Source organism: Hemiscyllium ocellatum, chromosome 6 (genome assembly GCF_020745735.1).
Source record: "Hemiscyllium ocellatum isolate sHemOce1 chromosome 6, sHemOce1.pat.X.cur, whole genome shotgun sequence".
NCBI lineage: Eukaryota > Metazoa > Chordata > Chondrichthyes > Orectolobiformes > Hemiscylliidae > Hemiscyllium > Hemiscyllium ocellatum.
Window position 1 is genome coordinate 68,758,274 of NC_083406.1, and position 25,460 is coordinate 68,783,733.

The window sequence follows — 25,460 nt, forward strand, 5'->3', positions numbered from 1 at the left end:
ATTAAGTTGGTTCCTGATTTAAGTGTGTCATCACCTTAAGATAGGCTCACTAAATTGGGCTATAGCCTTTGGAAATTTAATTAGACTGTACAAGATTCTGAAACAAATTAGCAGGGAAGAGTCTGAGAGGGCCCAATCTCAAGATAAGGGCCAATTATTTAGGATTGAGATTAAGGGCAATTTCAAAACTGAAAGGGAGATGCAGCTGTGGAATTTTCTACCACATACACACAGAGGGTTATGGAAGTCCCATTACGAAGTACATATAAGACCATAAGACATAGGAGTGGAAGTAAGACCATTCGGCCCATAGAGTCCACTCCGGAATTCAATCATGGCTGATAGGCATTTCAACTCCACTTACCAGCATTCTCCCTGTAGCCCTTAATTCATTGTGACATCAAGAATTTATCAATCTCTGCCTTGAAGACATTTAGCGTCCCGGCCTCCACTGCACTCTGCGGCAATGAATTCAACAGGCCCACCACTTCCTGGCTGAAGAAATGTCTCCGCATTTCTGTTCTGAATTTACCCCCTCTAATTCTAAGGCTGTGTCCACGGGTCCTAGTCTCCTCGCCTAACAGAAACAATTTCCTAGCGTCCACCCTTTCCAAGCCATGTATTATCTTGTAAGTTTCTATTAGATCTCCCCTTAATCTTCTAAACTCCAATGAATACAATCCCAGGATCCTCAGCCGTTCCTCGTATGTTAATCCTACCATTCCAGGGATCATCCATGTGAATCTCCTCTGGAAACGCTCCAGTGCCAGTATGTCCTTCCTGAGGTGTGAAGACCAAAACTGGACACAGTACTCCAAATGGGGCCTAACCAGAGCTTTATAAATTCTCAGTAGCACAACGGTGCTTTTATATTTCAACCCTCTTGAGATAAATGACAACATTGCATTCGCTTTCTCAATCACGGATTCAACCTGCATATTTACCTTAAGAGAATCCTCGAGTAGCACTCCCAGATGCCTTTGTACTTTAGCTTTACGAATTTTCTCACCGTTTAGAAAGTAGTCCATGCTTGTATTCTTTTTTCCAAAGGGCAAGACCTTGCACTTGCTCACATTGAATTCCATCAGCCATTTCCTGGACCACTCTCCCAAACTGTCTAGATTCTTGTCCTCCCCACTTCCTCAGTACTACCTGCCTGTCCACCTAACTTCGTATCATCGGCAAACTTTGCTAGAAGGCCCCCAGTCCCTTCATCCAGATCATTAATATGTGACGTGAACAGCTGTGGCCCCAACACTGAACCCTGCGGGACACCGCTTGTCATCAGCTGCCATTCCGAAAAAGAATCATTTACCCCAACTCTCTGTCTTCTGTCAGACAGCCAATTCTCAATCCATACCAGTAGCTCACCTCAAACACCATGGGCCCTCACCTTACTCAGCAGCCTGCCGTGTGGCACCTTATCAAAGCCTTTTGGAAGTCTAGATAGACCACATCCACTGGGTTTCCCTGGTCTAACCTGCTTGTCACCTCTTCAAAGAATTCCAACAGGTTTGTCAGGCACGACCTCCCCTCACTAAATCCATGTTGACTTGTTCTAATACGACTCTGCTCTTCCAAGAATTTTGAAATCCTTAATGATGGATTCTAGAATTTTACCAACAACCGAGATTAGGCTAATTGGCCTATAATTTTTCATCTTTTGTCTTGATCCTTTCTTGAACAAGGGGGTTACAACAGCGATCTTCCAATCATCCGGGACTTTCCCCGACTCCAGTGATTTTTGAAAGATCTCAACCAACGCCTATACTATTTCCTCAGCCACCTCCCTCAGAACTCTAGGATGTAGCCCATCGGGGCCAGGAGATTTATCAAATGAAGCACTCTCTCTTTTGTAATGGCAACCATACTCAACTCAGCCCCCTGACTCCCTTTAATTGTTGGGATATTACTCATATCTTCCACTGTGAATACTGACGCAAAGTACTTGTTAAGTTCTCCTGATATTTCCTTATCTCCCATCACTAGGCTTCCAGCATCAGTTTGAAGTGGCCCAATGTCTACTTTTGCCTGTCATTTGTTTCTTATGCATTGAAAGAAACTTTTACTATCATTTCTAATATTACTGGCTAGCCTACCTTCATATTTGACCCTCTTCTTCCTTATTTCTCTCTGTTATCCTCTTTTTTTTTTAGCCTTCCCAATCTTCTGATTTCCCGGTGCTCTTGGCCACTTTATAGGATCTCTCTTTTTTTTAATACATTTCCTGACTTCCTTTGTCAGCCATGGCTATCCAATCCCTCCCCGGATAATCTTTCTTTTCTTGGGGATGAACCTCTGTACAGTGTCCTCAATTACACCCACAAACTCCTGCCATTTTTGCTCTACTGTCTTCCCCTCTAGGCTCTGCTTCCAGTCTATTTTTGTCAGTTCCTCTCTCATGCCCTCATAATTACCTTTATTTAACTGTAACACATTACATCTGATTTTGCCTTCTCTCTTTCAAACTGCAGACTGAACTCTACCATATTATGATTGCTGCTTCCAAAGTGTTCCCTTACTTTAAGATCTTTTATAAAGTCTGGTTCATTACATAGCACTAGGTCCAGTATAGCCTGCTCCCTTGTGGGCTCCATGACAACTGTTCCAAAAAGTCATCCTGCAAGCATTCCATGAATTTCCTTTCTTTGGATCCACTGGCAACATTATTTACCCAGTCCACCTGCATATTGAGGTCTCCCATGAACACCATGACCTTGCCTTTCTGACATGCCTTCTCTATTTCCCTGTACATGTTGCGCCCCTGGTCCTGACCACTGTTAGGAGGTCTGTACATAACTCCTATTATGGATTTTTTGCCTTTGTGGTTCCTCAATTCCACCCACACAGACTCCACATCATCCGACACTATGTCATTCAGTGCCATAGATTTAATTTTGTTCTTAACTAACAAGGCAACCCCAACCCCTCTGCCCACCTCCCTGTCTTTTCGATAAGTTGAAAATCCTTGGATGTTTAACTGCCAGTCCTGACCACCCTGAAACCACGTCTCTGTGATGCCTACCACATCATAATCATTCACGATGATCTGTGCCATTAGTTCATCTGCTTTGTTACAAATGCTATGAGCATTCAGGTAAAGTGCCTTAATGCTAACTTTCTTATCATTAGAGATATTGGAAGTCATAAGATGTATTCAGTTATCCTTCCTTTTTGCTGCATTCCCAGTCTGCCTCAAGTTTAAATCCGCCTGCACATATGCTATCCTGCTGCTTATTTTTCCATTAAACGCCATACTCCCTGTCGCTTTCACTTTCCCTTACCCCCAACTCAGAAGTTTAAAGTCCTACTGACCACCCTATTTATCCTCTTCGCTAGAACATTGGTACCTGATCGGTTCAGGTGGAGAACGTCCCAACGGTACAGATCCCCCCGGTTCCAAAACTGATGCCAATGCCCCATGAAGTGGAATCCCTCTTTCCCACACCAATCCCTTAGCCACGTGTTTACTTCCCTAATTTTCTTATCCCTATGTCAATTGGCACATGGCTCGGGCAGTAATCCAGAGATTATGACCCTGGAGGACCTGTACTTCAATTTCCTTTCTAGTGCTTGATAATCCCCAAACAGGTCCTCCACCCTAGTTTTACCTATGTTGTTAGTCCCAATGTGGACCACAGCAACTGGATCCTCCGCCCGCACCCCCACCCCCCCAACCCCCCCACCCCCCCCCCCACCCCCGCTCCAATATCCTTTCAAGCCGGTCGGAGATGTTCCGCAGCCTGGCACCGGGCAGGCAACACACCATGCGAGACACCCGATCCAGCTTGCAAAGGATACGATTTGTCCCCCTAATTATAGAATCCCGTATAACAACTACTTGTCTTTTTGCTCCCCCCTCTTGAATGGCCTTCTGCACCATGGTGCCGTCGTAAACTGGCTCATTCTGTCCAGAGCCCTTTTCCTCATCCATACAGGGAGCAAGAATCTCATTCCTGTTGGACAAGGTCAAGGACTGAGGCTCCTGCACTCAGGTTCCCCCTGTCTGCCTCTCTTACAGTCACATTCTGATGTCCCTGATCACTAACTGAATGTGAATTACTTAATCTCCCAGGTGTGACTGTCTCCTGAAACAAAGCATCCAGGTAACTCCACCCCCCCACCCGCCCCCCCCCCCACCGTCCCCCCCGCCGCCCCCCCCACCGCGCCCACCGACCCCCCGCCCCCCCCCCCCCAGCCTATGCAATCTCTCCAACCCTGGCAGCTTCCTTGTAAATCTTTTCTGAACCCTTTCAAGTTTCATAACATACTTCCGATAGGAAGGAGAGCAGGATTGCACGCAACTTCCAAAAGTGGCCAAACCAATGTCTTGTACAGCTGCAATACGAGCCCCAACTCCTGTACTCAATACTCTGACCAATTAGGGAAAGCATACCAAATGCCTTCTTCACTATTCTATCTACCTGTGACTCCACTTTCAAGGAGCTGTGAACCTGCATTCCAAGGTCTCTTTGTTCAGCAACACTCCCTAGGATCTTACCATTAAGTGTATAAGCCCTGTTAAGATTTACTTTCCCAAAATGCAGCACCTAGCATTTATCCACATTAAACTTCATCTGCCACTCCTGAGCCCATTGGCCCATCTGATCAAGATCCTGTTGTAATCTGAAGTAACTTTCTTCGCTGTCCAATTTTGGCGTCATCTGCAAACTTACTAACAATACTTCTTATGTTCTCATCCAAATCATTTATATAAATGAGCAAAAGTCACAGACCCAGCATCGATCCTTGTGGCACTCCGCTGGTCACAGGCCTCCTATCTGAAAAACAACCCTCCACCACCACCCTGTCATCTACCTTTGAGCCAATTCGATATTCCATGAGATCTAACCTTACTAATCAGTCTCCCATGGGGAACCTTTCGAACGCCTTACTGAAGTCCATATAGATCACCATTGTTCTGCTCTCATCAATCCTCTTTCTTACTTCTTCAAAAAAAAACACAATCAAGTTTGAGAGACATGATTTCCCATGCATTATCCCTAATCAGTCCTTGCCTTTCCAAACACATGTACAGCCTGTCCCTCAAGATTCCCTTCAACAACTTGCCCACCACCAATGTCAGGCTCACCAGTCTATAGTTCCGTGGCGGTCCTTACCACCGTTCTTAAACAGTGGCACCACGTTAGCCAACCTCCGGTCTTCCAGCACCTCACCTGTGACTATCAATAATACAAATATCTCAGCAAGGAGTCCAGCAATCACTTCCCAGCTTCCCAAAGAGTTCTAGGGTACACCTGATCAGGTGCTGGGGACTTATCCACTTTTATGTGTTTCAAGACATCCAGCACTTCCTCCTCTGTAATATGGGCGTTTATAAAGATGTCACCATCTATTTGCCAACAGTCTATATCTTCCATGTCCTTTTCCACAGTAAATATTGATGTAAAATACTTGTTTACTATCTCTCCCATCTCCTGCTGATCTTTGAAGGGCCCTATTCTCTCCCGAGTTAACCTTTTGTCCTTAATGTATTTGTAAAAACCTTTTGGATTCTCCTTAACTCTTTTTGCCAAAGCTATCTCATGTCCCCTTTTTGCCATCCTGATTTCCCTCTTACGTATACTCCTACTTCCTTTAATACCCTTCTAAAGATTCATTTGATCTATCTTGTTTATACCTGACAAATGCTTCTTTCTTTTTCTGAACCAAACCCTCAATTTCTTTCATCATCCAGCATTCCTACACCTACCAGCCTTCCCTTTCACCCTAACAGGAATATACAGTCTCTGGACTTTCATTATCTAATTTCTGAAGAGTTTCCAAGTTCCAGCTGTCCCTTTACCTGCGAACATCTGCTTCCAATCAGCTTTTGAAAGTTCTTGACTAATATAGTCAAAATTAGCCTTCCTCCAATTTAGAACTTCAACGTTTAGATCTGGTCTTTTCCAGCACTATTTTAAAACTAATAGAATTATAGTTGCTGGCCCCAAAGTGCTCCCCCACTGACATCTCAGTCACCTGCCCTGCCTTATTCCCAAGAGTAGGTCAAATTTTGCACCTTCCCAAGAAGGTACATCCACATATTGAATCAGAAAACTTTCTTGTACACACTTAACATGTGTCTCTGTATCTAAACCCTTAACACACTCTTCATTTGAAGAAAGTAAGTGCTTCAACAGTCAAGTGTTAGAAACTCCAATTACAATGTGTCTAGTGACAGTTTTCTTCCCCTCCAAAGTCATGTACTTAATGAGATTGTGGTCAAAGTAGCAATGACAGAATATGACTCATGAGGCACAAAATGATATAATGGCAGGTGGCCTTGTCAGTACAACAACTGAGACAACATGAATAGATGAACCACTTAGTCAATATTAGCATTTCCACATGGAGCTGACGACTGACAGTTGTTCAGAACTCCAACGAAAAGGATATACATATGGTTAACGGTAGGTGTCTTTACCAGGTTGGGGGATTGTAAGACTGGGAGGCATATTTTTAAGGTGAGAGGAGAGCGATTTAAAAAAGATATCAGGAGCAAATATTTTTACAGAGGGTGGTTTGCATGTGGAATGAATTTCCTGAGGAAGTAGTGGATGTGGGTACAATTACAACATTTAGAAGACATTTGAATAAGTACACGAAGACGAAAGGTTTGGAGGGATATGGGCCAGGAGCAGGCAGGTGGGACTAGTTTAGTTTGGGATTATGTTTGGCATGACTGGTTGGATCGAAACATCTGTTTGACTCTTTAAGTGATTCATTTGCTCTGCATTAAGGTGCATTAGTAGGCAATACCAAAATTCAAGAAGGTACCTATCCCAGCACTTTGCCTCCAACTAGCAAATGAACAGCTGTCAATTTCCAAAATTATACAAAAAAATACATTAAAAATCAATAAAAAGTTGATCACCAGTCTGTCACAACACTGACATCCAAGGAAAATATTACCAAACTTTATTTATTATAAGTCAATAGCTGCTGGCACAATCCTATCATGATCGTGTCATAGTCCAGCGATTTGTTTTGCATAATTATGGCAAAGAATTAAAGGTTTATATATCACATTTAAAAAATAAAATTCTCTTTTAATGTTGACCTATTTTCAAACAAATAGAAAATACTATTACCTATTTCTTTGTATGTTTTTAAGTCAGGGTAGTACGAAACTGGCCGTGTTCTCATCTGGAATGCATCCTTCACAACATACTGCTGAATAAAGATTACAGTCCCAACCTCTAAACTTCGAAAAAATCTTGGACATAGTGAATTCCAAAGAACCATTGACATCATACCTGAACAGTCAGCAACTTCAAAGTAAGCCTAGAAAACAAAAATAGACACGATATAAAGCATGATCAAAAAATAAGTAACAGCAACAACTTGCATTTGGGCAGTTTTATCAGGCAGGAGTGTCACAAGACACAATGCAGGAGCACAGATGACAAAAAAGATGGCACCAAGCAAAGGAGGTACATATAATGTCAAATGTCCAAAAGCCTAGTCAAAAGATTAAGCTTTAAGATTCAGAAAAAGGGTGGTACTCCCAATCGAGACTGCCCCTTGATGTCAAAGAGCACAATAAAGCAAAACAATAAAGCAAGATTTAATGGTTAATGCAGTCCACCAATTACTCCCTGCCCCTTACACACACAGGCAATATGGAGTCCATTGGATTTTTGGGGGTGGACTTCTCATTTCTGAGAGCTGCTGACTAATCAGAGGTTGAGAGATTAGATTAGATTACTTACAGTGTGGAAACAGGCCCTTCGGCCCAACAAGTCCACATCGGCCCGCCGAAGCGCAACCTACCCATACCCCTACATTTACCCCTTACCTAACACTACGGGCAATTTAGCATGGCCAATTCACCTGACCCGCACATCTTTGGACTGTGGGAGGAAACCGGAGCACCCGGAGGAAACCCACGCAGACACGGGGAGAACGTGCAAACTCCACACAGTCAGTCGCCTGAGTCGGGAATTGAACCCGGATCTCAGGCGCTGTGAGACAGCAGTGCTGACCACTGTGCTGCCCACTAAGCTCTCCAGCATCAACAACAAAACCAGTACCAGTTCCCATTGCTTCAATTGCATAGCTCTTCAAGCACGAGAAGACTCCCCCTTTACTTCATGGTGCAGGCATACCTAAAACCGTTTATCAGGAGTGTTGAAGGCAGTGTCGGCCCCATGGAAAAGGTCATTAAGGGCTTTCACCCTTTGTTCAAAAGTTGGAATAGCATTGCAATCTCCACCTTGTAAATCCATGCCTGATAATATGGTTCTGCCTGCTTCCAGGCCCATTTCAGAGGTCTTTCTTCTTTTGAGCATTGGATTTCACTGTTTAAACAAGATGCCAAAAGCTCAATATTCCAGGAAGCCTGGAGCACAAAAGCTGTATCGTTAAGATTTAAACAGCAAAAATTAGGAAGGGCATGAAAAGATATTGACAAGTAAAATAAAGATGCTTTATAAATATTTGAGAAGCAAAAGATATCTAACAAAAGTGGTGGGCCAATTAGAGTTTGAAAAGATATTGCATGTAGAGGCAGAAGTTGTGGTTTTGATTCTTGATAAACATCTGTTTTCACACAACAGAGGGGTGAAGCAATGTGAAATATTACATGGGTTAGAGGTAATGGGGGAGGATATTGAGCAGCCTTGAAAATGAATAAGACATCAGGCCACTGTAAAATTTATCCCAGGTTGCCATGGGAAACAAAGGAACAAGTGCTGGAAACTGTCGTCATTTTCCAGTCTCCTCTGCCTACAAATGTCATGCCAAAAAATTGTTAAAGTCATGTTTCTGTTTGAAAAGAGAGCAAAGGATAGTTTGACTAGAAGACTGTTTTTCAGAATTTCTTCCAATAACGTAAATTGTCATTTAGGAAGGCATGGATTAATCAAGGACAGCCAGCTTAGATTTATTAGGGAAAATCATGTCTGATGAACAATTGAAAATTAAGATGTTAACAAGAAAGCTTGATGAGAGTAGCGTGTTTGAGATAGTCAGTGTGGATTCTAGTCAAGTTTTTGACTAGATCAGACAAAGACTGATCAGAAAATTAACGTAAGAGCTTATACAGTAAATAAGGCACAGCATCTCAGAAAGAACCTTCCAAACCCACAACCACTTCCATCTAGAGAGACAAAACCAGCAGATATAAGTGAAAACCACAAGCTTCAAGTTCCCCTCCAAGCCACAGATCATCCTGACTTGGAAATGTATTGCTGAAAATGTGTTGCTGGTTAAAGCACAGCAGGTTAAGCAGCATCCAAGGAACAGGAAATTCGACATTTCGGGCCAGAGCCCTTCATCAGGAATGATTCCTGATGAAGGGCTCTGACCCGAAACGTCGAATTTCCTGTTCCTTGGATGCTGCCTAACCTGCTATGCTTTAACCAGCAACACATTTTCAGCTCTGATCTCCAGCATCTGCAGACCTCACTTTTTACTTGGAAATGTATTGGCATTCCTTCATTGTCACTGGATCAAAATCCTGGAATTACCTCCCTCATGGCACTGGCATCAACTCACAGCAGATGGACTGCAGCGATTCAAGAAGGCAGCATCTCAAGGATAATCAGGAATGGGCAATAAGTCTGGCCCACATCCCACAAATTAATAAATAAGTAGATACGGTAAGTAAGGTAGCAATTAAGGCACAGCTTATATATATGGGGAGGTGGCAGCATAGTGGCAATGTCACTGCATTAGTAGTCCAGAACTTCTAATTGAAGAAGTTGAGATTTCTCATTGAAATTGGGCTAATGCTCTAAGGATGTGGGGATCTAATTCCATCAAACAGATTTTTGAATTCAATAAAAATCTGGAAGAATAAGCTTATTTAATGTCGCAAAGACCAATTTGGTTCATTAACGTCCTTTCGTGAAAGACATCCATCATCTTTACCTGATAGAGCCTACATGTTATGCTAGACCCACAGCTCTCAACTGTCCTTTGGGCAATTCAAGAGAAGCAATAATGCTAGCCTGGCCAATGGTATCCACATACCATGAATGAATTAGAAAGAAATAAACATTGAAATTCTGAGAAGGCTAAAGACCACAATAACAGTATACATATCTTCAGATTTCTCAAGATAGTAGAACAGGCTAAGACAGCACAAGGGATCATTTCCTCCGTTTTCTCAGGCCTACAGTGCAAAAGCAGGGCAGTAATGCTAGAGGTATACAAAAAAGCCTGTAAGGTCTCAGCAAAAACATGAAAAAAAAACAAAAACGAAAAAAAAGCTCTGGTCACTGAATTACAGACACACTCATAAGGCCACAGAGAAGATTTAGGAGGACTTCGCTCAACAAAGGATTGGATTGATATGTTTGATTTGAAACAAAGAAGTCTAAGGGGAGATTTAATTGAGGTGAATAAACTTATAAAGACTCCAAAATAGAGTAGATAGGCAGGACCCATTTCCATTAATGCATAGATCAATAATCGAGGAGATATTGTTTTCAAGTAAATGGCAAGAAGAATTAACGGGCTTTTGAGGAGTAATCTTTTCACCCATAAGACGATGGGAATTGGAACTCACTGTTAAAATGGATAGAAAGGGATAAACATTCACTAAATTTAAGAAAACACTTTCGGTGAAAATAACCAACTGGGCTACTGACGAAGACAGAGAATTTGGAATTAGGCTGATATCTCTTTTTTGGCCAACATTAACATAGTTAACTTTGTGGCCTCCTTTTGTGTTGCATGTTTCTAATTCAAGAGCTATGGTCCTAAAGAACTTATCATAGGATTATGCAATCATAGAAAAAGGACATGGGGAACCATTACAGTCCATCTTATTTAGATTCCATATTTTAATTGTTAACGGAAAATGTTTGAATCACTTTGACCTAAATTTTTTTATCTTAAGGACAAAAACTTGATCAACAGTGATAAAGTGAACATACAAACGACCAAAATACCACTCTCACGGCATTGACTTACCATTGACCCCAAGAGAGGTCCTTACTCTGCTATAACTTTTGCTAAACGTTAACATGCATCAAGTAACTAAGATAATGGTACAAAATTTTTTTAAGTAAATATCTGGATATCAAGTTAAGATCTAAGTTCTGGAACTTCATCTGTAAGCCTCTCTGATCTACTTCTCCTCCTTCTTTAAGATGCTCTTCAAACCTGTGCCATCCAGAGCATATGACCATACGATTTAAAAACAGAATAAGGCCATTTGGCCCATTAATACTGCACCACCATTTGATCATGGCTGATATGTTTCGTATTATATCAGCACTCTTGCCTCAGTCAATGTTCCGTAATTCCTTAATGTTCAAGTCCCACTCCAGGACTTCAACACAAAAATTGAAGCTGATATTCCTATGTAATACTGGGGGGACTGTTGCAGTGGTGTTGCCATTTAGAAGTCACATCAAACAGAAGCTCCATCTGCCTTCTGCCAGTCCGAGGCGCAATCAGGTCTGCCAATCAGAAGTTGGCGTGGAGGCAGAGCCGAGGATTCAGACATTACACAGAGCCGTGGTAATAGGGGACTCCATAGTGAGAGGAACTGAAAGGGGTTTCTGCGGCAATAGGCAGGCTTTGAGGATGCTGTGGTGCCAGAATTAAGGACATCACAGACAGAGTGCAGGAAATCCTCAAGGGTGAAGGTGAAGAGCCAGACGTGGTCGGCACAAATAACGTCGGGAAGAAGAGGAGGGGCATTCTACAGTAAGACTTCGGAGAACTCGGAAGAAGGCTGAAAAGCAGGACATCCAGGATGGTTATCTCCGGTTTGCTTCCAGTTTCTCGGGCTGGAGAGGACAGGAACAGGGAGATATGGACTTGAATGTGTGGCTGCGGAACTGATGCAGGAAGCAAGGATTTAAATTCTTAGATCACTGAGGTATGTTTAGCGGTTAGGATAAATTATACAAGAGGGACGGGTTGCACCTTAAGAGGTGGGGAACCAGCATTCTGGCAGGTTTGCCACTGCAACACAGCTGTGTTGAAACTAATAGCGGGGGGGGGGGGAACTGAAAGTTTAAGAAGGAAGTTCAAGGGAAAGGTAGAACAAGAGAAGTCAAGAAAAACAGCGGAATCAATGGAGCAGAAAACTCAAAAAAGGATCATGCCGTAAGGTCAAGTAAAATAGGGATTGATAGGAAGGGTGAGGGAGGTAACAAATTAAAAATATTATATATGAATGCATGAAGCATTAGAAATAACATGGATGAGCTCGAGGCTCATTTGGAAATTGGCAGTTACGATGTTGTGGGGATAACTGAGACGTGGCTTCAAGTGGACAGGGCCTGGGAAAGCTATATGTGCTATTGTAAGGACAGACTGACTGGCAGAGGGGGTGGGGTGGCCCTGTTGGTAAGGAATGATATTCAGTACCTTGCGCAGGGAGACCTATAATCAGGGGATGTAGAGTCAGTATGGATAGAGCTGAGAAATTCTAAGGGTAGAAAGACCCTAATGGGAGTTACCTCTAGGCCCCCAGACAGTAGCCTGGATGTAGTGTATAAGTTGAATAAGGAACTGAAATTGGCCTGTCGCAAAGATATTACTAAGTTGTTAAGGGGAATTTCAACATGCAGGTAGACTGGGAGAATCAGGATGGTACTGGACCCCAAGAAAGGGAGTTTATGGAGTGCCTCCGAGATGGATTCTTAGAACAGCTTGTGCTGGAGCCTACCAGGGAGAAACCAATTCTGGATCTGGTATTGTGCAACGAACCAGATTTGATCAGGGACCTTGAAGTAAAGGAGCCATTAGGAGGTAGTGACCACAATACAATAAGCTTTAATCTGCAGTTTGAAAAGGAGAGAGTAGAATCGGAAGTGACAATATTTCAGTTGAACAAGGGGAACTATGGAGCTATGAGGGAGGACTGGCCAAAGTTCAATGGTGCAATACCCGAGCAGGCATGGCAGTGGAACAACAATGGCAGGTATTTCTGGGTATAATGCAGAAGATGCAGGATCAGTTCATTCCAAAAAGGAAGAAAGATTCTAAGAGGAGGCAGGGGTGGCCGTGGCTGACGAGGGAAGTTAAGGCCATATAAAGATAAAAGGGAAAAAGTATAACATAGCAAAGATGAGTGGGAAGTCGGAGGACTGGGAAGCTTTTAAAGAACAACAGAGGATAACTAAAAAGGAAATATGCAAAGAAAAAATAAGGTACTAAGGTAAACTGGCCAAAAATATAAAGGAGGATAGTAAAGGCTTTTTTAGGTAATGTGAAAAGAAAAAAAAATGGTTAAGACTAAAATTGGGCCTTTGAAGACAGAAACGGGTGAATTTATTACAGGGCACAAAGAAATAGCAAAAGAGTTGAATTGATACTTTAGATCTGTCTTCGCTGGGGAAGACACGAGCAATCTCCTAGATGTAATAGTGGCTGAAGGACCTGAACTGAAGGGAATTTATATTAGGCAGGAAATGGTGTTGGAGAGACTGTTAGGTCTGATGGCTGATAAGTCCTCGAGACCTGATGGTCTGCATCCCAGGGTATGGAAGGAGGTGGCTCTAGAAATTGTGGATGTATTGGTGATCATTTTCCAATGTTCTATAGATTCAGGATCAGTTCCTGCGGATTGGAGGGTGGCTAACGTTGTCCCACATTTTAAGAAAGGAGGGAGAGAGAAAACAGAGAATTATAGGCCAGTTAGTCTGACCTCAGTGGTGGGAAAATGCTGGAGTCAATTATAAAGGATTAAATTATGACACATCTGGATAACAGTAACAGGATAGGTCAGAGTCAGCATGGATTTATGAAGGGGAGATCATGCTTGACTAATTTTCTGGAATTTTTTGAGGATGTAACTCTGAAGATGGACAAGGGAGATCCACTGGGTGTAGTGTACCTGGACTTTCAGAAAGCCTTTGATAAAGTCCCACATAGGAAGTTAGTGAGCAAAATTAGGGCATATGGTATTTGGGGCAAAATACTGACATGGATTGAAAATTGGTTGGCTGACAGGAAATAAAGAGTATTGATAAACGGCTCCCTTTTGGAATGGCAGGCAGTGACCAGTGGTGTGCCGCAGGCATCAGTGCTGGGACCACAGCTTTTTACAGTGTATATTAATGATATAGGTGAAGATATTAAAAGTAATATTAGCAAATTTGCTGATGACACAAAGCTGGGTGGCAGGGTGAAATGCGAGGAAGATGTTAGGAAAATACAGGGTGACCTGGACGGCTAGGTGAGTGGACGAATGCATGGCAGATGCAGTTTAATGTGGATAAATGTGTGGTTATCCACTTCGGTGGCAAGAACAGGAAGGTAGATTTCTACCTAAATGGAGTCAAGTAGGCTAAAGGGGCAATACAACGAGATCTAGGTGTTCTTGTACATCAGTCAATGAAAACAAGCATGCAGGTAGAGCAGGCAGTGAAGAAAGCTTATAGCATGCTGCCCTTCATAACAAGAGGAATTGAGTATAGAAGCAAAGAGGTTCTTCTGCAGCTGTACAGGGCCCTGGTGAGACTGCACCTGGAATATTGTGCGCAGTTTTGGTCTCCAAATTTGAGGAAAGACATTCTGGCTATTGAGGGAGTGCAGCGTAGGTTCACAAGGTTAATTCTCTGAATGGCGGGACTATCTTACACTGAAAGATTGGAGCGACTGGGCTTGTATACACTTGAGTTTAGAAGGCTGAGAGGGGATCTGATTGAGATGTATAAGATTATCAAAGGATTGGACACTCTGGAGGCAGGAAACATGTCTCCGCTGATGGCTGAGTCCCGAACCAGAGGACACAGTTTAAAAATAAGGAGTAGGCCACTTAGAACAAAGTTGAGGAGAAACTTCTTCACCCAGAGACTGGTGGGGGTATGGAATGCTCTCCCCCAGAAGGCTGTGGAGGCCAAGTCTCTGGATACTTTCAAGAAAGAGTTAGATAGAGCTCTTAAGGATAGTGGAATCAAGGGTTATGGGGATAAGGCAGGAACAGGATACTGATTGAGGATGATCAGCCAAGATCATAATGAATGGTGGTGCTGGCTCGAAGGGCAGAATGGCCTACTCCTGCACCTATTGTCTCTTGTCTTCTGAGGTGGACATAAGATTACATGACAAGTCAAAGAAGTAATTGAAGAATTACTCCTTGTCTCCTGGTCAAAAGAAATCTCTGAACCACAAGAACAGATTATCTGGTCTCTGCTGTTTGTTTGTGTATGCGCTTCAAAAGTAATTGCAATATGCTTTGAGATGTCTGATGGTCTTGAAAAGCATTATATAAATACAAAACTTTTTTTCTTCATCTGTTCTAATATTTTAAGCCCTGTTTGTTCGTGGACACACTATCACAATATAGAATTGTCATATTTTTAAAACATAAACATGTTTTGTTTACTTCATACGCTTTAATGAAGATACATCATTTACTGATTTGATATTTTCCATTTTGATGCAATCCTGTGAATTGGTAGTGACTAGTCAGCAAAGAGGAAATGAGTGCAAAATGCTTGAGTCAGAGCAATGCGAACGATAGCATGGTAGTTATTAATATGATATGATTGTAAAATGAAATACACATCACTTCCGTTCGGTTTGTTAATATAATATAATCAATATAACTCAATGTTCAATATGATTACTCCTAACTCTTTGTAATCCTATATCTAGAAGCTGTTATCCTATCACAAGGTGGTTCTTTCAACTACTTAATTTATTATAATTAATACAGCCTTGCCTGATAAGGCCAATCAATGTTCTTGCCAGCTGTTCCATAACGCCGTAATCTGGATTTGTATATTACTCTCACCAATAGGGGAGCCAATTTCAACCTTCCTCTCCAATTAAGTTGCAACTCCTTTAGTGTAATTATCTGCTCATCTGTAACACAATAAATTTGAAAAACAAGAGTAAATTAATGTAATAAACTCTGGTTTATTACTTTAGTGCCACAGAAAATAAATACAAGAAAGCAATCATGGAAATTTATTCCTTAATTCCTGATCCTCTAACAGTCAAAATCTATGGTCTTAACAAGAATAATATCTCCACCCCAATCGACCCACGCATATGCATATATGGCCATAAAAGGATTAATTGGATGACTAAAATATACACATTAGTCAAATAATCCAGACAAACATTCCTCAGCTATAATACTAGCATTCATCTGTATTTCATCATCATCATGCAACTCTCTGCTGTCATGCTGCTTGTGTGAAATTCAGCCCTAGTTCAACAACATTTCTTAGGTAAACGTTGGGAATACTGAAGCTGTTATCTTCAGCCCATGCTGCACATTTTGTAACTTTGCCACAGATTCAATCTCCTTTCATTCAAATGTTAGAACACAGAAAGAGGTCACCCATATGAGTCAGCTGATTAAACTAGCTGTCCATTCCAATCCCAGTCACAAGCACATAGTCCACAGTCTTGCAGATTACAGCACTTCAGATGGACTCCCAGGTTCCTTTTAAATGAGTTGAAGGTTTCTGGATCAATCACCAGATTGGGTCGTGAATTTCAGACATCCACTAATGGATGAAAAGACTTTTCCCCATGGCTCCTCTAATTCTCCTATCAATCATCTTAAATCTGTGGCCTTTGGTACAGGAAACAATTCTTCTCTGTTCACTCAGTCTAAGCACTCCATTATGTTATACAGCCCAATTAAATCACCCCTTAGCTTCCTCTGTTCTAAGGACAATGACCCTACGCTGTTGAATCTTTCTACGTCCATGCAATTTTCAATCTTTAGCAACTTTCTAGCAAATCTCCTTTGTATTCTCTCTACAGCAATCATGTCCTTCCTGTAACATGATAGCAGAACCATACCCTAAAACTCTAGGTGTAGCCTAATCAGTGTCTTAGGTTGCTGGGTACTACTTCGGATTGAGCAAGGACATGAAGGTTGCAAAACATTTGGTTCTAATCTGAGGTTCCCATCTTATAACCTTGCCATCACACTGACCAACAACCCCTTCTTTCATAAAATGTTTCTGCCTAAGTCAATCCATTGTTGAAATGTTTATTTATGCCTGTGAAAAATCTAAACTCATTTATTTTAATACTTGCCTTATTTAGCTGTCAATCTCCACATTAACTTTCAGCTTGTCCAAAACTCTGCTGACAAATCCTGTCCTTCCTATTCCTCAACCTGTGCTCAGATCTACATTAGCTCTCGTTCCCCATTTGAGAAAACATTAATTTTTCTTCACAATTTAATTTTATTTTTGACCTTGTCCATTTCTATATAAATGACCACCCTGAACCACAATCCTTCTTCCAACTCCTATAAGATCTCAGTTCTTCTGGATATTATTAATCAACCTGTTCAATGCATTAATACATATTTCTGAAGTAGGTGAGGCTTGAATCTGGATTTCATGCCGGAGAGATTGGGACATTACCATTGCAACATAAAACCCTGTAATTCTGGCCTTACACATTTGCACATTGACAAAAGTCTTCAGACTTCAAGGCAAACACTAAATCCTTGTCTAATGCTATCCATATTCCCTCTCCACCTTTTCAAAAAGCTTTTAGTTCCTACTCTGTCAGAGTGCTTGTTTTTGAGATCAAACTCCTTGAAATGAGCTAGCATGTTAAAGAAATTATATAAATAACTCCTGTATTAATCGGAGTTAACTGGGAGTTTCTGAAAACCACTGCTTCCTCCCTTGCAATATTAATCATCAGTCAAGTAGTACTTGTATTTCAAAAGAAACTAATTCATAAAATATATCTACTAGCAATTTGTATCATGGTGGACTACAAAAAGACACCATTCAGCCTATTGTGCTAGTGTATTGATTTGAAAGAAGAATACAATTAGTGACATTTAGTGTGCACTTTATATAAAGCAATTTTTGTTTCACATATAAGGTGAACTAGCAATACAAATTGAAATGGCGCTTGATTAACCGTAGGGAGACAGAGTCAAAGATAGCACAGGACTCCACTTGGATCATCAAATCCATGCTAGCTTTCCATGGAACAATGAGTCCCATCCATCCATTCCATCCCCAAAGCCCTATTATTATCTCTGCTGAGACAGCAAACTGAAATCTGACTTGAGAGATCATGTTTATAAAACTTTAATCACGTAGTCTTTTACTGAAACACAAACATATAATGTTGGAGAACCGATTTTAAATAAAAGAATGTTATTACACAAAAGAAATGAAGATAACATAGAATAAATCTAGTTATTTACACATGACACAATTTGTAAGATTTTGAAACAGTAAAAATGCAATATTTCCATCTATCCCAGCAGCATCCCTTTATAGTTTCATTTCCCAGACTTAAGAGTTAGCTAGCCCCTTCCTGAAGTATTCATACAACAGAACTTAGTTCTGTGTAAGGGTCACCAGACCCGAAACATTAACTTTGATTTTGCTTCATAGATGTTGCCAGACCTGCTGAGTTTTTCCAGTAACTCCTGTTTTTGTTTACGAGCTTAGACTATATCAGCTTTGAATAATCCCATTCAGAATTCTAACTGAACACTTCTGTTATGGAACTTTCAAAGTAAAATCTTTACACTGAGGTAAACTATTTATCTTAGAGGGTGGCAAGGAGATTGAAATCCCCCATTCAGAGTACATTCTATGTCCACCTCCAAAAGTAGCTTGCTAGCAGTACTGCTGATTGATCTGGTCAAGTCCTAAAGGATATCACTGTTAGAGTAAGTCCACAGCAACTGGTGAGGGAACCAAGAGGGAAAAACAGACTTGATCTTATCAATTTTCCAGGTCATAGATAAATTGTCCATGACAGTATTGCTAAGAGTGATTACACAGATCTTGTGGTGACAAAGCCCTCCTTTCACATTGAGACTGCCTTACATCATGTTATGTGGCATTGTCACAGTGCTAATTAGGATAGACTTCAAATAGATCTAGCAACTTAAGACTTGGCAATGACGAGGTGCCGCGGATCATCAGTACAGCACAATTTACAACTTCATGACATAGAATATCCCTCACCCAAAGATTACCATCAAGCCAGTGAATAAACCCTAGTTCAGTGGAGAGTGCAGGAGGTCATGACAAGAGAACCAGGCATGCTTAAAAATGAGCTGTCAATCCAGTGAAGCTACAAAACAGGACTACGTCCCTTGGAAACATAAACAAAAGGTAAACAGGGCTATGTGACATTCCAACCAACAGATCACACCTAAACAGTCCTACCACACCTAGTTGCAAATGGTGGATCAGTTAAACAACTCACAGTTGGGTAGAGGAGGAGGAGAAGGCTCCTTATATGTATTCACATCCTCATCGAGTGCCCAGGTAATCCGTACAAACGTTTGAAGCTTTTTCAATGACCTTCAGGCAGAAGTGCTGAGGGAATGATGCACCTTGGCATTTTCCAGAGATCGCCAGCATCAAATCTTCAGCAAATTTGATTCACTCCATATGATATCAAGAAATGGCTGGAGGCAGTACACTCTGCAAAGATTTTGGGCCCTTACAACATTCTGGCAATAATATGGAAAACATATCATTCAGAATTTACCACATCCCTCACACAACTGTTTCAGTATAGCTACAACTCTGGCATCTACTAGAGGATTTAGGAAATTGACCAGGTGTGTCCTGTACATGAACAGCTGAACATATCTAACTTAGCCAATCACCAACCTATCAGTCTACTCTCAATCTTCAGTAAGTTGATGAAAGGTATAATCAACAATCTTATCAAGTAACACCTGCCTAGGAATGACCTGCTCTCTGATGTCCAGTTCCATCAGGGCCACTCAGCTCCCGGTCCAGTGGTGAGGTGAGAGTACGATGATATAACAAGGTTATTTTGCCCATGTTTTTTTCCCCCGAGACGGGTCAGAAGGCAGAGGTGCCAATATGTCTGAATTGACTTCTTTAATAATGGCTGACAGATACTGCCTAAGTCAACAATCAGAGGAAGCCTTTACAATTGTTTTTAAAAACTGTTGTACAATGTTCTCCCAGTTCAGGTGGGTTTTTTTTCTAATTTGGTTTAGTTGAAGCTGCTGGTTAAAGAAAACTGCTTGGGAGAAAGGTTTCTTGATTCAACAGAGGTGTTCTGGCTGACTCTCTCTGATATCTCTTTTGTAAAAACTGGTGTTTGATTTTATCTTTTTTGCCAAGGGGTGTTGCAGGAAATTGGAACAGCATCATTAAGTTGTGATAGAGTCGCTTGGGTTTTCAGATAGAATAACTTCACCTATGTTCTGTTCTCATTTGATTGTGATTCATTTGGCAGTCTGTAAATAAATTACTTTATTTAAAACCGAGTGGTTCGACCAGCTGCATCACTCCTGCAATATCCACCTTACACTTACTTAAAATAACTAGAAAAATTCGGGTTTTGGTGATCTATTTGAAACGTATGAGGGGGTCTGGCCTGGTCCATAACAAGAGTTACTGCACTTGATATCAAGGCCTTGTTTGACTGATTATTGCATCAAGAGGAGAAAGTGAGGACTGCAGATGCTGGAGATCAAAGTCGAAGAGTGTGGCACTGGAAAAACACAGCCGGTCAGGCAGCATCCAAGGAGCAGGAGAATTGACGCTTCAGGCATCAGCCCTTCATCAGGACTGATGAAGGGTTTATGCCCGAAATGTACATTCTCTTGGATGCTGCCTGGCCAGCTGTGCTTTTCCAGTACCACACACTTCGACTATTGCATCAAAGAGCTCTAGCAAAGCTGAAGTCAATGGGAATTGGGGAAAACTCTCTGTTGGTTGTAGTAGGACTGTTTAGGTGTGATCTGTTGGTTGGGATGTCACGTAGCCCTGTTTATCTTTTATTGTTTATATGTTTCCAAGGGATGTAGTCCTGTTTTGTAGCTTCACAGAATTGACAGCTCATTTTTAAGCATTCCTGGTTGGAGTCAAACTTAGGACAAAGTAAGGTGGTTGTAGTTGTCGAAGGTCAGTCATCTCAGTTCCAGGACATAGTTGCATGAGTTCCTCAGGGTAGTGTCCTTGGCCCAGCCGTCTTAAGTTTGTTTCATCAAGAAACTCCCTTCCAACATAAGGTCAAAATGAGGATGTTTGCTGCAATTGCACACAGTCTTCAGCATCATTCATGACTCCTCAGATACTAATGCAGTCCATGTCAAATGCAGCAACACCTGGCCAATATCCAGACATGGCCTGAAAAGTGGTAACTACCATTCACACCACCTAATAACCATAGAGTCATAGAAATGTACCATACAGAAACAGATCCTTTGATCCTATGGGTCCATGCCAAACAGATATCCTAAATTAATCTAATCCCAATCTTCAACAAAAGAGAATTTAACCATTGTCCTTTGACATTCAATGGCCTCACCATCACTGAATCCTCCATTACAAAGATCCTGGGGTTTATCATTGATCAGAAACAGATAATAAACAGAGGTTTACGAATGGAGTTAATAGTGATAAACCTCAACTGTCTTTTTTTGATGAATGGGATCACATCATCCAAATCATAGTGAATGACTGGATCTTAAGACCAAGAAAGGGGCTACCAGCAGGAATGTGACTGTCAACGCAGATGACCGGGGGAGGGAGGGGGAGGTGTATAGCTCAGACTGAAGTGACAGGCTGAACAGATTGCTGGACATCAAGCACAGATCCAGTCCTTGCTGTCCTATCGCCATGATAAGCTTCACTCAAAGGATACTCCAAAAAGGTGCTGGTATTGAAACAAGGCTCAACACTTCAAACGAGAATACCCTAAATAATTATTGTCACCACCACCATCAGGCACAAAGAGCCCATCCAGCGCAATAGCTTTCCCTTCTCACCAAATATTAAACTGGTTGATCCTTCCACTGAGCATCAGAGAGGGTAAAGGGAGGGAAAAGGTTCCTTCAAGAAGAAACTCTATCTTACAGAGTGAAATTGACTCACTCTACAGTGAGTATACAATTGGCAAAATAGCAGAATTCTGTCTAATTGTCACAGGAGTGGAGGAGCCAACTCGTTACTCACCAATATTTCTGAGAGCATCATGTTGAGGAGTTTAAGCTGATCTACATCTCTTTCCTCATCGAGATATCCAGGCATCTTTGGAAAGAATGTATGGTGACCAATGTCAGCACCACATTACAAAGGTCAGCACTTGGGAAACACAAATCTTTGACTTGTTCTGTGCATCCTAAAATGTATCAGCCTATATGGAACCCCCAAACTGTTCAACTATCAGGGAACTGGACTGTTTTATCTGCATACACCATTGTTCTTGAAGGCTCATACCAAATGTCTCCAACAGATTGACATCAGGCCTTGCTAAAGCACCATGACACACATATAGCAGAACTCCCACTGAGCTGCCCTTGTCATTGTGGAAGAAATGAGTGGGGTATTCATGCAGATTTTCAAGTTAAGCATTAAAAATATTACCTCCAATCAAGAATGCCATTGTTGTCCTTAAAAGAAAATGTCATGGACTCATCGCTGACTGAAAGAAATGTTTATATTCTCATTTCATAGACAGACATTGGCAAGTTAGAGGAGACCGAGAGGAGGCAGTTTGTTTCTACTCACACCAAGTATGGTACAACGTTTAATACGGGTAATGACAATATTGGGATTTGCGACCTAGTGAACCACAGGATTGAGACTAAAGATGATCATCCAACAAAGATCCTTGATCTCACCATCAATGAGAAACAGACCTGGTTTATGCTTGTAATACTACCCCACTGACAGTAGGAATATACATTGTTGTCCATTTATGCATGAAATGGACTGTAAATTGCTTTTCACCCAAGCCAAAGAGGAATCTGGTTAATCGACCTTTGACTACCTCATATCTCCATGCCTTAACTTCCATGCTGAAATCCAGTATCTTTCAGACTCTGCTCCTCCGGATGACGACTCGCCAGAGGAGACACTTGACTTATTGAGAGTACAAATTGACTAAATTGACTAATTATGTAGTTGTCATGAAATGACAAAAGGAGGACATGAGAAAGTTTATAGCCTTAAAACCTGTCCTTACACATTTAGGCTAAAATGTAATTTTGAATTATAGAACACATTTGTTGCACACTAGAAAATAGACAGGCAGGGAGGGTAAGACAGTTAAGAACATTTGCCTTAACATCAGTGAATTTGTATAAGCAGAACACAGAGTGATAACATTCATGGCTGTTCCTTTGTGAAATTAATAAGTGTTTGATTCTGACCTCAAAATTAAAATCAGTATCAATTAACTTTTCTCCCAAATTATTGTCCCTCATTGTTATCTGTCTGTTCAGAACAGGCAGAGCTTCTGTAAACTTCTGTATAAAGAAAGTCTGTTTGTGACAGTACAGCTTTCGTAAAACATTTTGTATAAAGGAAGCCTGTTTGTGATAGTTCAACAGAGTAGCCTCCAGGGCTCTTGAAGGAAGAGCAATATCCTGTTCTCCTGGGTTAGTAGAATCCAGTTAGCCTGGCTTATAGGTATTAGTGTTATGTTGTAACAGATGCTATTAGTAAATAAAGGGGATGACTAAAATTAAACTAATCCGACTAAAATAGGTTTCTTTATTCCAGACTACCAAAAGTACGATCTCCGGGCCAAACCAAGAGAGGTTTACAGGTTGAATTCACAAGGGATTCCCTGGGCCGTCTCAATTCTGTACTTGCTCATCTCACACTCATCCAGAGGCTATTCCTCATAATATTTCTTCTTGGGTCAAGATCACAACCTTCCCAAAGATTCTTTCCTTGCATTTAACGTATCTTCTGATGGAAACAGCCAGGTCAGGTAGTGAATAGCAAGCATCACAAGAAACTAAGACAAGCATTCAAGATAGCATCGAAGAGAACTCCTGAAAAGAAAAACATTGTATGGTTGCAAGGCTGGTAGGACTGATCTTCTAAATGGCACAAAGATATTTCAAATATCAGGGGTCAGAATATGATACAGGATCTGTGGGATCATGAGTCTCAGTCATCGAGCATCTGAACAAAGATGTCCACAGCTACTTTGTTGAACTAGTAGCTGGGGGACAACTTTAGAAAACAGTTGAAGGGGTGTTCAGGCCAGAAGTCTGATATGAAAGCAAATAGCTCATTGTGGTTTTGCAGAATCTGAGGTTTCAATGCATAATGGCTCAGGTGAAGTGTAACCTGTTAGTGATGCAGAATCCTAGAGTAACTTCTGTTATGAATCCAGTTTAAAACAGGGTATTTGGAATCTGGTAGGAGGCAGCAATTGAAGCAATAAGCATGGTTGATCATAAGACTCCTGGAGACCTGACTGACCTAGCCCCTGACAGGTGACCGCCACAGATCCCTTGGAAGGTACCAGTTAAGAGGCTGAGAATGTCTTCTCAAACAAATGCTGGATACCAATCCAACCCTTCCCATTTACCCAGATCGGTAATGCAAGAACAGAATGCTGTCACAAACGTGGATGAGAATATTCTCATCATGATTGCATAATTAGATTACATTAGATTACTTACAGTGTGGAAACAGGCCCTTTGGGCCAACAAGTCCACATCTACCCTCCAAAGAGCAACCCACCCAGACCCATTCCCTTACATTTACCCCTTCACCTAACACTATGGGCAATTTAGCATGTCCAATTCACCTAACCTGCACATGTTTGGACTTTGGGAGGAAATCTGAGCACCTGGAGGAAACCCACGCAGACACGGGGAGAATGTGCAAACTCCACATAGACAGTTTCCTGAGGCGGGAATTGAACCCGGGTCTCTGGCACTGTGAGGCAGCAGTGCTAACCACTGTGCCGCCCATAATTGAATTTTATAATCTCACAACTGCATAAAAGTGTTAGTGGTGGGGGATCCAAGATGGCGGCGACCCAGCAAGACTGGGTCCACAGTGCTCTACCCAAAACTTGGGAAAAGTGGGCTATCCACCCCCACCACACTCACTAAACCATTTATAATAGTTGTTAACCTTAAATAGTTACCTATTAGTACATTTAAATAGTCTAATACTAGCTGGAAAATGAGTAAAGGGAAGGGAACAGGCGGCTCTAAGAAAGCAGGGACCCCTCCCCCACCCTCTCCCTCTTCATCTGCAACAAAGGTGTCTTCAGCTACTTCAGGAGATTTACCAATGAAGATGAGCTTTGAGGAGATGTTTGCCAGGTGGGAGGCGAAGATTGATGCTTTTATCGATGAGTCTCGGCAGAGCAGAGAAGCACTATCAGCCGAGCTGCAGAAGCAGGGCAGAGACATTCAGGAATTGGAGTGCCGAGTCAGAGAGGTGGAGTCGAAGGCCGCAGCCTCAGAGACTGGGATAAAATCAACAGCCGACCACATCCGTTTTCTCGAGAATCGAGTCCAGAACCTAGAAAACCACATTGATGACCTCGAAAATCGATGTCGTAGAAAAAATATTCGGTTGTTGGGCCTGCCCGAGCAGGAAGAGGGAGGTCAGCTGACAGCATTCTTAGAGCATTGGCTGCCACAACTTTTAAATCTGCATAATGGATCAGGCCAGGTGAGGGTAGAATGGGCCTACCGGGTCACAGTACGTGGGCCCGGCTCAACCCAGCGCCCACGCCCGGTCCTGTTCCAGCTGCAGAGCTATAGGGAGAGGCAGATGCTCCTG

The 25,460-nt window shown here is 41.8% G+C and overlaps 1 protein-coding gene across 1 annotated transcript in view; it reads right to left on the reverse strand.

Annotated features, from left to right (window-relative positions):
* The window catches only part of LOC132816933 (RPA-related protein RADX-like), a 96,648-nt gene that overhangs the window by 56,009 nt on the left and 15,179 nt on the right, over positions 1-25,460 (reverse strand). The window contains exons 2-3 of the mRNA XM_060826957.1: positions 15,638-15,780; positions 7,095-7,287 (exon numbers count right to left, since the gene is read on the reverse strand). Of these exons, the coding sequence (XP_060682940.1) occupies positions 7,095-7,287; positions 15,638-15,780 (336 nt within the window). The remainder of the gene's footprint in view (positions 1-7,094; positions 7,288-15,637; positions 15,781-25,460) is intronic.